Here is a 14,494-nt window from a genome sequence, read left to right on the forward strand (position 1 = left end):
GCAAAGGAGATGATGGAGGAATGGTAACAGGAGGCTGTGGAATTGAGGAGTTGGGGTTGTCAATGGTGCTTCATGCAGGGGAGAGGGATAGGCCTCCTTGCCCAGGTGGGTGCCATTCACTAAACCCTTTGGTGACAGTGTTCTGGAGAAGCCAGAAAGGTCCCATGGGAGATCCTGAGCCCTGCCTGTCCACAGGAGGCCGTTCTTTCCCCAGTTCTTCTGAAGTTGGCTGGGAAACAGCCCCATGCTGGACTCAAGGAGAAAGAAGAGCTGGGGAGGAGGACAGCTGATGAGGTGGGAGGCCAGGTCCCATGCCAGGCGAGCAGAGCATGGTGCTGAGTCACGGAGACTTTGGAGTCTCAGCTGTTGGGAGCAAGGAGGTCTATTAGTGGTCTTGCCCTTGTTGTTCCCCAGTTTCCTTGTCTGCAACATGGGGTAACAGTACTTCCTGCTGCTCAGCACCATGAAGACTGATGTGTTGGACAGCACCTGGCCCAGAGTCAATGCTACACACGTGTCCACTGCCATTACCAGCACAAGCTTGGCTTCTGTCCTGACCATCCCTAGGGAGTTGATCTCAGAAGTGGGCTGGGATGGAGGGACATGGAAATCTCCAGAAACTACAAAGAGCCAGTCGGGCAGTCGGGCTCCAGAGCCAAAAGTGGCAGGATAGATTGGTGGTCAAGACCAAAGATGACAGAATTGTCTGGGCCAGCATTTGCACCCTGACTCCACTGCTTACTCACAGCGTGTGGTTGAGCTAGCCATGCTTACCCCAAATTCCCGAAACCCAGAGATCTCTGAAATAAAAGGGCTCAATAAGCCCTTTTACTGAGCCATTGTAGATGATGGCCAGAAAGGACCAGTCCTGGAATAAGGACCAGGCCAGAAAGGACTGGTCCCTGTCCTCTACTGCCAGCAACGGGGCAATGAGGCAGAAGTTGGAAAAATGTCTGCTCAACCTTAACGAACCAGACAACTTCATAGTGAAAGACTGGGGAAGGCACAAGCTGTTTACAGTGAACCTATATTGGACATAGAAAAGTGAGGTGGGATTATAGGAAGCAGGAAAGGCTTTGGGCTAGGAGGATGTCCACAAGGAGAGGTAGCCATTGCCTCTGGATTGGTTTGAGGCTGCAAGCAGGATGCCGTGGGACCTAGGGGTTCACAATAAATTTAAGTTAAGGTTTTAACACACATTCAAAACTATAAAATGCTTTTTTTTGTCTGTAAAAGCTATTAGCTTGTTACTAATTAACCTCCCTCGTCTCTTCTCCCTTCTCCCACCTGCATAATTAAATTTAGGACATCTCTTGCCTCTGTTTTCGTATCTGTAATAGAGGGCTACCAAGAGTTATTGAGAACAGAATTCAGTGTTAGTTTTTATTGTTGACATGGCTGATAAAGAGCTTGAGCAGATCCGAGCTACAGAAAAGAGGCTCTAGGCTGCGTGTATGAACACCTGAACACCATCCAGGTGTGTGCTGGAAAGTAGTCCAATCTTGTCCTTGTTCACGGACAGCATCTCCCCAGATTGGCCACTAGATGGCAGACATGCTCTTTTCTGCCCTTCCTGAGCAGGTGGGAATCAAAACCTCCCTGTGCCAGACCTGGGCTGCGCCCACTGCCTACTTTCTCATTTACTCCTGGCGGCAAACCTCAGATTAAAACAGATGCTCCACCAAAAATACCGAGTGAGCACAGTGCCTGGCACACAGCAAGGTTTTAAAAATATTTGCTCTTCCTTCTGTTGTTATCATTATTATTCCCTTTTACAGAGAAGAGACCGAGACACAGAGAGAATCAGGAGGCAGAAGAAACCTGGGTTCCAAGCCAGAGCTAGGGGGTCAAGTTCAGCTGTGTCCCCCGAGGCTCATCTAAGCACTGGGTTGCCCTGGCTCGCATCCAGGATGCCTCCTCTCCTCCCTGCACATGTTCTGGATCAACACTGTGAGATCTTAAACCAGCTATTTAGACTTTCAGAGGCTCACTTTGTCACCTGTACAGTAGAGGTCATAATGCCTTCCTCATTTTGGAGACACTCCAGAAACAGCAACTAGACCAGAGTAGACACTGTGGCTGGTGGTTACTGCTGTCAGTGCCTCGTGTTAACATATCTAGAGCTACTTCTTCTGTTCCTTCACTCTTCTTTCTTCCTGGAACTACAAAATACTCCTGGTTCCTGCTCTTATGGAGCTTACAGTGCCAATATTCCTAGTCTCTGTTCACTTCTGGGGTAATTTCTTCCCAGTGTGTCTGCTTTCCTGGAAGCCCCAGGGATTTGGGTGATATCACCTCCTATTTCCCTGGGGTTTCTCTCTCTCTGCAAGACCCCATGGTTCAGGGTTTTGTGAGCCACAAGACTCAGGCCCTATCTCCTCCCTACAATAGCAAGTCCACAAGGTTTTTAGGTACTGCAAGGTGCCTCCAAATCCCACACTACCGGGACCCACCCACTCTGCTTCAATATTGACTTTCTAACTGGCTTTTGGATTAGAAATATTTTTCCAGCATATCTGGGGAGACACAAGTAGGAAGATGGGGTCTCATGAGATCATCCTTGTTTATAATAGAACAGTTCTGGTATTTATAGTTTGGGACTATATAATATGCTAAAAAGTCATAGAAGACAACTAATAGGATGGGTGAGAGGGAGAAGAGTTTGAGATAATTCAGGAAAATCCCCAGGAAACAGAATCTGTTTGGGATATACTTCAAAATTTAATTTTCCAAGAAAATTAAATAATGAACTTTGCAATTACAGGAGTTTAGGGGTTGTGTGGAAACCTTCTTGCTGACACCATCAATATGACCGACTGGGGCCAGGCCTGTGCTTTCTGACTCAGCCACATCCTGCGCATCAGCACTCAGGACTTTGCCTTTTCTGTGTTGCAGTGCCCTGGTTCCCAAGGACCATCCAAGAGCTTGACAGGTTTGCCAATCAGATTCTGAGCTATGGCGCCGAACTGGATGCCGACCACCCGGTGAGTGCATGGCCCTTGGGATGCTCTGGGTGAGAGTCTTTCATTGACTCCCTCCTCCCACATCCTCATCTTATAGCTGTGTGTTTGTTTACTTCTGCAACAAATATTTATTGAGTTCCCACTTACACCAGGGCTGCAGAAGCAAAGACTGACTTGTTAGACTTCACGTCATCTTCATTATCACCGTCATGCTTGGAGCAAATATGACTCCCTGTCCAGAAACTGTCTATTATATATACAAAGGTTCACATGCATGATCTGTATTTCTGCATTTGTACATTCTATGAAGGCTTAAATCAAGTGCCTGGGAAGGGCAGAGTGGACTAACAACTCTGCCAGCTGCAAAGGGTGGTGGGGAGTGGTGACATTGGACCTGGACCTTAGAAGCCGAGTCCCAGATGCTGGTCAGATGAGGGAAGGGGAGGCTTGGTGGTGGGGAGGAGGGTGTATGTGAAGACCCAGGGTCTGCAAGGGTGTGGGACTGGCTGGTCAGTGTGTCGGGTGAGGATGGGAGCTAAAGTGGGGCTGCGGTTACATTTTCAAAGAGCTAAAGTATCAGCATGAGGAACTTGACTGTGCCTCTGCCCTGTGGGCAGGGATGGCTCCTTTAAAGCATTCTGAGTAGAGGACGGGGCTGGGGGGAATCTTCTTGTTCCCTCTTCTGTGGGCAGAATCCTGGCTGCAGCTCAGGGTGGGCTCTGAGGGCCTCCCTGGGCGTGAAGGGCACCAGCCTGTTGACCACCCTTCATTCATGGCCAGACAAACAGCTCCCTGGTCTTTAACAACTCAGAAGCTGTTTAGGTGCAGGAGGGTTTGGCGTGGCTCTGTGCAGGCAGCATCTGCCTCCCATCCAGAGACTGTGTTTTGCTCAGGACCTTGTGGGTCCTGACGGTTGGGGTGGAGCTGGCTCTTCCCAAAGCTACTTCTCAGCAAGCAACACAGAGGCCTCCATCTCCCTGATATGTGGAGGCCGACCAAGGGCAAACGCTCTCTGCCCAGCGCTCACAGCACCTGGGGACAAAGGCCTGGCTGGTGGCAGAAATCCAGCCCTTCACAGGAACAAAGGTGGGAGGGCTTTTTTAGGGGCAGTCTGACCTTCTAAAATATGGACAACTGATGATGCTTGCTCTAATTCAAATAGTAAAACCCCCTGTAGTGGAATTGAACATACAGAAAAGCATGAGGGAGAACTTGAAGATCAGCCATAATTTCAATTATTTCTATTTTTCTCTTCCTATTATTCTGTGTGTGATTTCTTTTTTAAATAAGAGAAAGTATTTGCAAACAAAAACAAAGAAGAATTCCCTCCTATTCCCCAGACTTCAAGACAGAAAAAAAATCATCTGTTATTATGCTGTCCTAAAATAATCAACTTTATATTTGGGTATGCTTCCTGTATCCCTATGCATTATGGCAGTGCACTAATAAATATGTTAATATATGACATTATATTACATATAACTAGATAAATATGTTTCTAGAATAAACTAATTGATTAATTATTATAATTAATATGCATATATTAATAAAAGTATATATGAATATATATACATATCTATATTTGCTAATGCAGTTCTTGCTAAGCAGCACCCATCAGTGAGTCTTGAGGAAGTTTCTAGTTTTCCCTGTTTAACCATAAAGTGAAGGTCCTGCCTGTTCATCTTCACGTGAACTTCCAGGGGCTTCCTCAAATATTCATTGTGAAGTTAAAGTAAATTATCCTAAACCGGGGGCAGAAATGGTATTTCAGTCTCCAAATCTATACTACTTAAAGAGCTTGTCCAAGAATCAAGGGACGTGGATGCCCGGATCCGTCTTCCCATGTAGGATGCAGACCACTCTGGAGCCAGGTGACAGAGGTCACCCCAGGCAAGGCTCTGACACGCTCTTGGATGGGCCTCCAGTGTGGCACTTCAGCCATCTGTCCCGTTAGCCCAGCCTCTCCCAGGTCTCCTCTCAGGAAGGGATCCGTCCCGCTGGAAGCCAGCCATCAATATCCCTCTCCCCCCAGGGTCTCTGGGTCTGTCCTCCTGTGTCCCTGTAGTCTTCTTGCTGGCCTTTCTCCCTGGTCATTTGAGGCAGGAGGAGAGGAAGCCAGTCCAGAGAGAGGGACATGTCCTTCCCTGAGTCTTCATGTCCTCTCGGAGGCCGACGGATTGGCCTTAATGCTCTGGAATTCTTTCTTCTCCGCCAACCCAAGCCCCACCTCTGGCTCCCTGGCCTTTCAGTGTCATGAATTTTATCGTAAAAATACAACTTATCAGGTACACAGTCCCCCGAAGAGGAGGCACCAGGCTCTCGCTGTTCCTTGGATTTCTCATCAGGTTCTGGGAGCCGGAGCCAAGCACAGAGCAAACCCTCCAGGGCGCCTCTCCGCAGCCCTCCAGGCCCCCAGGCCTGGCCTCAGCGTGAGAACCTGGAGCCCACACCAGCCGGCGGAGAGCAGGGGCTGTTCTCCCAGGGACCCTCTGTTCTGCTCTGTGCCCTTGCAGACAGTATGATCCCTCCTTTCCTGACCCCTGCCTTTGGCAAGGGGCCTTAATTTTGGACCCAGTATCTCACATCAGGGCCTCCAACATAGCCGCTGTGAGAAATGAGGGAAAGGAAAGGTTGTCACCGAAAGAGAGACATCTGCCTTCGGGCTTTGGCTAAGTGGGAAAATGAGTGGCTGTTCTTCCCCCTGCGCCTCCTGCTCTGCCGTACGCCTCTGTCCTCCCCTCCTTCCCTTCTTCCTTCCACAAACATTCATCAAGCTAATGATGTGAACAGCTAACACTTCCAGAGCACAGGCTGCGAGCCAGGCACGATGCACGTGTTTTTAAATCTAAATGTTGGTCACCAGCCTGGGAGGGTTCTGCTCTTCATCTTCTGATGAGAAATCTCGGGTGCAGAGGGCCTCGGGGCCTCTGGTGGATGTGAACTGTGTTCCAGGCCAGGTGAATGGAAGGAGGTTGGAGTGACAAATAGACACGACCCCTGCCCTCCAGAGGCTTCCAGGTGTGAGGCAGACGGTGAAGGTGTGTCAGAGTGATACCAGAAGGAACTGGGACAGCCCCTGTTTTTTTGTTTGGTTTTTGGTGCCGCAGTGGATTGAACCCAGGGGTACTTCACCACTGAGCCACATCCTCAGCCCTTTTTATTTTTTTATTTTGAGACAGGGTCTTGCTAAGTTGTTTAGGGCCTTACTAAGTTACTGAGGCTGCATTCGAAACTTGCGATCCTCCTGCCTCAGCCTCCTGAGTTTGCTGGGATGATAGGCATGCACCTTCATGCCTGGCTTGGCACAGCTTCTGTAAATGAGGTGGGCAAAATCCCAGTCTCATTTAATTTCAGTTTCCAAAAGTGGCCGTGCTGGGTCTTCCCCCTTAGATGCTTTCCCTTGTTCTTTCCCTGATGGAAAACCTCAACCCATCTAGGGAGGCTTAGCTCCTCTCCCCTGCCCTCCTAAGCTTTCTCATGTCTCTTTCCAGGCTTAAGCACTTCACATGATTGCTGTAGGAAGAACCGTGTCTCAGGGATGGTCGTATCTCAGTGGGTTCACACTTTGAGCACAGAGCATCAGATCCAAGTAAATTCCCTCTTCCTTTCCTCACGCCTAAAACCTCATAAGGCCACAAGATTATATACACACACCAGCAAAAGGGTCTCATGTGTATTTCCCAAACTGTAGTCTATGACGAAATCCCATAATCGAACCAAGGAATGTGGTATTCTATCATCCATTGTAAGATGTTTTGTAGAGACCAGTCATTTCTACAAAAATGAAACCCATTCATCTTCATGTTTCCTCATGGAACTCCCTGTCCATGAAATACTTAGCAACACTACCTTGCAAGCTCTTGTTCTATGGAACACGGTTTGGGTAATGATCAGTTAAACAGTAACTCAGACCTGGCTTAAGAAGTCAGTGTGTGCTGTTAGTTTTATGGGCACCGTGGTCTGGAAGGGTTAGGGAGGCCTTCTAGAAAGGGGGAGACCTGAGTTGAGCCCTCTAACAACCAATGTAGGCTTACTGTCTATCAAACCAGCCCCAAATCTCCACAGCCCAAACCAAGAAAAATGTACTTGCAGCGTAGCTCAGTGGAGAAGCTGCATTACACTCTAGAGACCAGGCCCTCATGGCTGCACCCTCCTCCAGCTCCCCAGAGCCCTTCCTTTTCTTCCAGCACCTGGGATGGGGGAAAGAAGGAGCAAGAATTGCTCTTGGGAGGTTCTTCTGGACCATGCTGGAGACGGCTCACGTCCCTCCACTCAAATTCTACCATGTAGAACTCAGCCGTGGGGCTAGTACCAGTCACACAGGAGACGAAGTCAAGTACTTAGCAATGCGCCCTAAATAAAGGAGGCAGGACAGATCTTGGGGAGCACCAGCAGCCTCTGCCACTCAGAGCTGAACCCCAGGGTCCCCTGACCCAGCTGACTTGGTGCCTGTGCTTCAGTCTTGTGAAGATGGCACTAGAGGGGACTGTCGGGGGAGAAACACCAGCCACCACAACTGTCCTTCTGTGTGGAGCTCCACATCTGGAGCCAAGTCTCTCCAACTGCTTTTTCATCTTTCACCCTGTGGGTGTTGAGTTCCCTGCTCACCAGCAAATTCCCCAGGAACAGGATATGCTCTCCAGGGCTTCTCTCCTTTCCTCTTTCATTCGCCCTCTGTCCTTCTCCACCTGGGGCTGTCACAGTCTGTTCTAAGGGTCAGCCATCCAGCTGAGTCATCAAAGGCCCTTGCCCTCTTATTAGCTGCTCCGCCAAGGCCTAGTTTTCACAGTTAAAAACAACTGAAATACAAGTACACGGTGAACACCTGTGCACGATCCATTTGACTCATTAACGAGGAACTGTCAAGAGATGACGAAGATGGTACAAAGGACACGAGACACCAAAGTATATAGAGTCAATAGGAGACAGAACCCTGGCTCAGATCACAAAGAGGGATGCACCGATGACTAATGTCCACCAGGCAATGCAACCACAGTCCACAAGTGTGACTTTTTTCTTCCTAGACAGAGATCAATTGCAACTTAACCCTAAAATAAACATTTTGCAATGTTTAATCTAAAAGTCAGCATCCACTTTGAAGATTCTTAATTAATAAGTAGTAAATATGTTTTCCAAGATCAGACAGTGAGCTTGGAAGACCACGCTCTAAGATGACATTGAAAAGACATAGGGTAATTTTGTTTTGCAAAATCACCAAGTTTTTGTAAAATTTGTTCTTAATAGTTACTACTCAGGGGTATTCCAAGTGGGCTATACACTGACAATTAAGTGATAAGGAAGACAAACAGGTTCTGTGTTTGGTTGTAATCAATACGCGTGATGGTCTTATAAAAGGAGAGAGACACAGATGTTGCAGAGGGAAGCCAATAAACTTTGGGGAAATCAAAGAAGGTCTCTAAAGGAGCCCTTTAAATCAAGATGGAAAGAAAAGGTCGTCGCTCATTGATCAAATCCAAGTCATCAGCAAGAGCACGTGTGAAGACCTTCAATTGGGGAAGAGTGGCAGGTTTAAGGAATTGAAAAAAAGACCAGTACAACTGGGAGTCCCATTGGAGAACAGCAGTGGCTCAGCCTAGGGCAGGGGACATAGACAGGACCAGATCCCATAAAGCTTGGTGAACTGTGCCAAGGGCTTTGGACTTTATTGCAAAGCAATGCGAAACCCTTTGAGGTTCTTCAGGAGGGGATAACCCTCGAATATCTGTGTCTTCCAAGTCTCCTTGGGCTGAAATAGAGGAGGCAAGCAGGCTCTGGAGAAGCCACTTGGAGGGTAGGTGAAAGACCACCTGGACAGCAGACACAGAAGTCCAGGCAGGAAGGGAAAGTGGCCTGAATGAAGGAGGAACAGTGACAATGAAGAAGGTGGCAGGGATGTTTGGAAGGTCGAGTGGGCGGAAATGGATTACTGAACACCAAGGAAGAAAGTGGGGAGAAGCTGACTCCCAGCGCCTGGGCCTGACCAGCCAGGTACCCAGATCCTCTCCACAATAGGCTTCTTGGTCTTCTCAGTAGTGACCAGGACAGCAACCCGGAGTGAGCTAGGGCAGGGTCATGGTCAGCGTTTCCCCTGTCCATTGGTTTGCAAGCCTCCTCTGACCAGTCTCTATAGGGTGGGAATGATAGGCACCTAGTAAATACCAGCTTGAAACTCTTGTCCCCTGGGTCCTTATGGAATGTGAAAAGCCTCTCATTACTGGCCTACATGAAACGTGAATAGCAAAGTGAGAATTCTGCAGGTGTCATTTATAAGGCCCAAGGTGGGTGGTGGGACTCTATAACCTATTCCAGAGAATCCCCTCCATGCATGGCGAGAGGCACCCCTCAGGTTTTGGAGTTTCTAATCATTTTGTGCAAATGTATCATACTTTGAGTGCATACTTTGTGCTCAGAACTTTATCTCATGCCCTACCTCCATTACTGAATCCAATCCTCACAATCCTGTGAGGTGCCTAGGATTAATGATTCCATTTTATTGATAATGAAACCAAGGCTCTGATAGGTAAATCAGCCAACACTGGAGGCCATGCTTCGGTGAATGAATGGATTCTGATTCCAAGCCAGCCTGTCTGACTTTAAAACGTGTGTCCTTTTCCTCACTTATCCTAAAGATGGCATTTCTGGGGTTTACTCTGAGTTAGAATATCAAGAAAGATGAACTAAATGACTCAGTCTAGAAGAATCCTTGGGAGACTTTTCTATATTGTTAACCCCCAGTCCCACTCCCACCCTGCCAAAGTCGTACCTGCAAATAACAAACTTCTGAACTTAAGGAACCGTATGAAGACTTCAGGCAATATTATAATTTTGCATCCTGTCAAATTCTCTGCTCTTTCCCCTTTCTCCTCCTTGTTGCCAACTTTCCCTCACCACTCCTTCACCAACAATGTATTTTTCCTGTCAAAACATACTTGGTTACTTGCAGTGCAACCAAAATTGCTGCTATTAGCTTAATTGAGACAGGGTGATTATAAATAAATGACATGCAGTGCTACTGAAATTGCTGCTATTATCTAAATCAAGACAGGGTGATTAGTTGTCACCAACAGCAGCTTCATTGAGAAAGCATTTCATGTGGATGGCCACAGAGACTCCGGGGTCACCTGACACCCCAAAGATGCAAGCCCAAATCGTGGAGAAGCTGGGCTTCAGGTCCAGAGATCTCTCTGGCCATTAGCCACTGAGAGGGCAAAACTCCCTGGGATCTGCCTGGTGGGCACTCCTTGCAGGCTGATAGTAACATAAAGCTGGAAAAGGCCTTGGTTGAAACTCTCTCACGTAGAAAGTCTGTGTGGCATGTGATAGGTGTGTTCACACAGCTCAGTATGTGGCTCTTCTGTCACTTTCCCAAGATGACTTAAGATGGATTTTAATATTACTTTGCTTTCTTTCCAAATTATGAAAGATTCATACTCACTCACGGTAGGAAGCTTCAAATGCACAAATAGTATAGAAGAAAAAAAACATGGCCCCCCACTACTTACAAGTAACATTTATTAGAGCTTGGTGTATTTTTTCCACCATTTCATTTATATAATTTTATTTTCCCTCTGACACAGTTGATGCTAGACATACAACCTGTATGAAGCTTTTGTTTTCACAGGTGGCAAAACATTAGGCCACACAGCATATTATAGATCAACCGTGGAGCCAGGTGGGGAAGAGACATGGCCACGGGCATCCTATTCTGGAGGCAGCATGAGACGGGGATCCACTGATTAAAGGAATTCTTCTCTTGCTTCCCCGATCCTCTCATTCAGCTCTCAAATCTCAATTGCCAGCCTGGGTAGGATTGGAAAACCCTGATGAAGTTGCTGGTTCTGCAGTTAAGGACCCTTTAGCAAATGGCCCAGTGGGATTAATTGTCCTCATTTCTAGATCAAAATATACACACATTCCCCAAGGTGCCTGGAGCAAAGGTGTTCATTTTATAGCTAGGGACTAGAAATGACATTTCTACTGACTGTTAAGACGGACAGTAAGAATGACAAATATTAAATTTATATTTAAATGTACATTTTGAGTCCTAAGCATGCACATGTAGACAGATAAGTGTTCTCTGTTTAGTCCAGTAGATGGGTTACTTGTATGCATGTTAATATTGCTTGGAAGTCAAATCACGATTCCAGGTTTTCTTTTCTTTTTTTTAATTCTCTGTTTTTTTTTAAAATATTTGTTTTAATTAGTTATACATGACAGTGGACTGCATTTATGCACTTTGACATATCATACATAGATGGGATATAATTTCTTATTTTTCTGAGTGTACATATTGCAGAATCATATTGGTCATGCAGTCACTTATATACATATAGTAATAATGTTGGTTTCATTCTACTACCTTACCTATCCCCACATCCCCTCCCCTCCCCTCCCATCACTTCCCTCTGCCTAATCTAAGGTAATGCTATTCTTCTCTAGTGTCCTCACTTTATTGTGAACTAGCATATGCATATTACAGAAAACATTTGGCCTTTGGTTTTGTGGGATTGGCTTATTTCACTTAGCATGATATCCTCCAACTCCAACTATTTACTGGCAAATGCCATAATTTCACTCTTCTTTAAAGCTGAGTAATATTCCATTGAGTATATATACCACATTTTCTTTATCCATTCATCTATGGAGGGACACCTAGGTTGAAACATTCATTAAAAGAATAAAAAGTCAACAAATAAATGACCTAACACTACATTTCAAAGCCCTGGGGGGGGGGAAACAAATCAACACCAAAAGCAGTAGAAGAAAGAAAATAATTAAAATCAGAGCTGAAATTAATGAAATCAAAACAAAAGAAACAACTGAAAAAAAAATTGACAAAACAAAAAGTTGGTTCTTTGAAAAAATAAATAAGATAGATAAACCCTGGCCATGTTAATGAAGAGAAAAAGAGAGAAAACTCAAATTACTGAAATACAAGATGAAGAAGGAAATATCACAATGGACACATCTGAAATATAGAAGGTAATTAGAAACTATTTTGAAAATTTATACTCTGATAAAGTAGAAAATACTGAAGACGTCGACACATTTCTAGAGACATATGGCCTAACTGAATGAAGAGGTCACACATGATTTCAACAGATCAATTTCAAGTAATGGAATAGAGAGCTGAGGGCATCAAAGGCAGAGAAACTACTTGGGGTGGGAGTTATGCTTCCAGGGCATAGCATTGGGGGTCCTGTAATCCTGCCACACAACTAAATGCTTTTTAAAATTTTTAAGCACTAACTTTTGAAAAAAAAAAAGCAATGAAATAGAAAACACCATCAAAAGCCTACCAACCAAGAAAAGCCCAGGACCAGATGAATTCTCAGCCGAGTTCTACAAGACTTTCAAGGAAAAATTAACACCAATACTCCTTAAAGTATTCCATGAAATAGAAAAGGAGAAAACCCTTCCAAACTCATTCTATGAGCTAATATCACACTGATACCAAAACCAGACAAAGACACATCAAAGAAAGAAAACGTCAGACCAATATCCCTGATGAACATAGGTAATAAAATTCTTATAAATCGCATACAAAAACATATTAAAAAGATAATGCACCACGATCAAGTGGGGTTCATCCCAGGGATGCAGAGTTGGTTCAACATAACGGAAATCAATAAACATAATTCATCATATTAGTAGACTTAAACCAAGAATCATATGATCATCTCAACAAATGCAGAAAAGCATTTGACAAAATACAGCACACCTTCATGTTCAAAACACTAGAAAAACTAGGGATAGTAGGAACATACCTCAACATTGTAAAAACTGTATATGCTAAACCCAAGGCCAGCATCATTCTGAATGGAGGAAAATTGAGAGCATTCCCACTAAAAAACTGAAACAAGACAAGGATGTCATCTTTCACCACATCTATTCAACATCATCCTTGAAACTCTAGCCAGAGCAAATAGACAAAAGAAAGAAATTAAAGGGATACAAATAGGTAAAGAAGAAGAACTCAAATATCACTATTTGTTGATGACATGATTCTATATCTAGAAGATCCAAAAATTTCTACCAGAAAACTTCTAGAACTAATAAATGAATTCAGCAAAGTAGCAGGATATAAAATCAACACCCATAAATGAAACACATCCCTATACATCAGTGATGAATCCACTGAAAGAGACATTAGGAAAACTATTCACAATAGCCTCAAAAAAAACCCCAAAAACCTGGGAATCCAGGAATCCAGATTTTCTTACAATATTATTTTACACCAACTTATCTCTGACCAATGGTAGAACACCCAATGGTAGTCTCAAGTTCCCAGTTTCCTAAGCTTCCCTATCTATAACTAATGATTCCAAACCAGTCAGTTCTCCAGGGAAGACAATAGGGTTATACATCATCATCACCATGCCATGTGAGAGTCAGCTTTCCGTTGCTCTGATAAAACGCCTGAGAAAATCAACTTACAGGAAGAGAGATTTCTTTTGGCTCATGGTTTCAGAGGCTTCAGTCCATGGTCTCTTACCTCCATTGCTCCTGGGCCTGAAGTGAGGCAGGACATCATGGCGGAAGGGCATGGTGGAGGAAAGCTGTTTACTTACTACCTGGCAGTCAGGAAGCAGAGCATGAGTGGAGGTTGGTGGGGTGGGGTAGAGGGGAAGGGGCTGGGGACAAACTATACCCCTAAAGAACACTTCTGACCTACTTCCTCTGGCTGGCCTGACCTTCTAAGTTTCTACTGTCTCCCGTAACACCATCAGCCAGGAACCCAGCCTTTAACACATGATCTTTAGGAGGACATTCTAGATCCATGGCATCTTATCTAAACTCAGTAGTCACTTACTATAGTAACTAGGATTTGGGTTTGTCATTTTAAAATGTGTAGTCATTATTATTATTATTTGCTTTTCTAAGAAGTATTTGGATTTTTCAATTTCTCAAAATTCACCCTAGTTAACAAAGTAGGTTCCTACCCCCAATTCTGTCCATCAGCAGGTGTCCGTAGTTCCTTTTGCATGCCAGATCCTCTGTTCCAGACTCTCTGAGGAAATTTCATCGCATTCATTGACTTCTGGTTCTTCATAATTATTGGTTGTCCATGATATAAAAAGGAAAGAAAGAAAGAAATAACAACAACAACAACAACAACAACAAAAAAAACCCGGCCAACCAATCCAGCAAACAAAAGAACAGCAATATTTGAAAATCAGGAAATTATTTATCTTAAAAAAAAAAACTTCTTTAAATGCTGAGCTTCATGTTACAAGCCTTAACTTTCAGTTCATTAATGCTGTGGTTTGGGGGTTATTGGGACAGAGAATTGCAAGGGAAAGTGGTGGACTGTGAGGCTTACTGGGAAATGCTTGGAGGGAACCAAGCAGAGTTCTGAGGTGATGTACCAGTCCGTGTCTCACCAAAATTCAGACTATAGTAAACTTTTTTGGAAAATGCCCTTTTGATCAATTGCAATCATTTCCCACTCAAGATGTGCCCTACCACCCACTCCCCAACACTTGAAGACATACTTGTCCTCTGTTCACTTGGAAATGTTCTGCTTGGAA

At 44.9% G+C, this 14,494-nt stretch overlaps 1 protein-coding gene across 1 annotated transcript in view; it reads left to right on the forward strand.

Annotated features, from left to right (window-relative positions):
• Pah (phenylalanine hydroxylase) overlaps nucleotides 1-14,494 on the forward strand; it is a 66,458-nt gene that overhangs the window by 34,536 nt on the left and 17,428 nt on the right. The window contains exon 4 of the mRNA XM_026397524.2: nucleotides 2,896-2,984. Within this exon, the coding sequence (XP_026253309.1) occupies nucleotides 2,896-2,984 (89 nt within the window). The remainder of the gene's footprint in view (nucleotides 1-2,895; nucleotides 2,985-14,494) is intronic.

This window comes from Urocitellus parryii, chromosome 5 (assembly GCF_045843805.1).
Source record: "Urocitellus parryii isolate mUroPar1 chromosome 5, mUroPar1.hap1, whole genome shotgun sequence".
Lineage (NCBI taxonomy): Eukaryota > Metazoa > Chordata > Mammalia > Rodentia > Sciuridae > Urocitellus > Urocitellus parryii.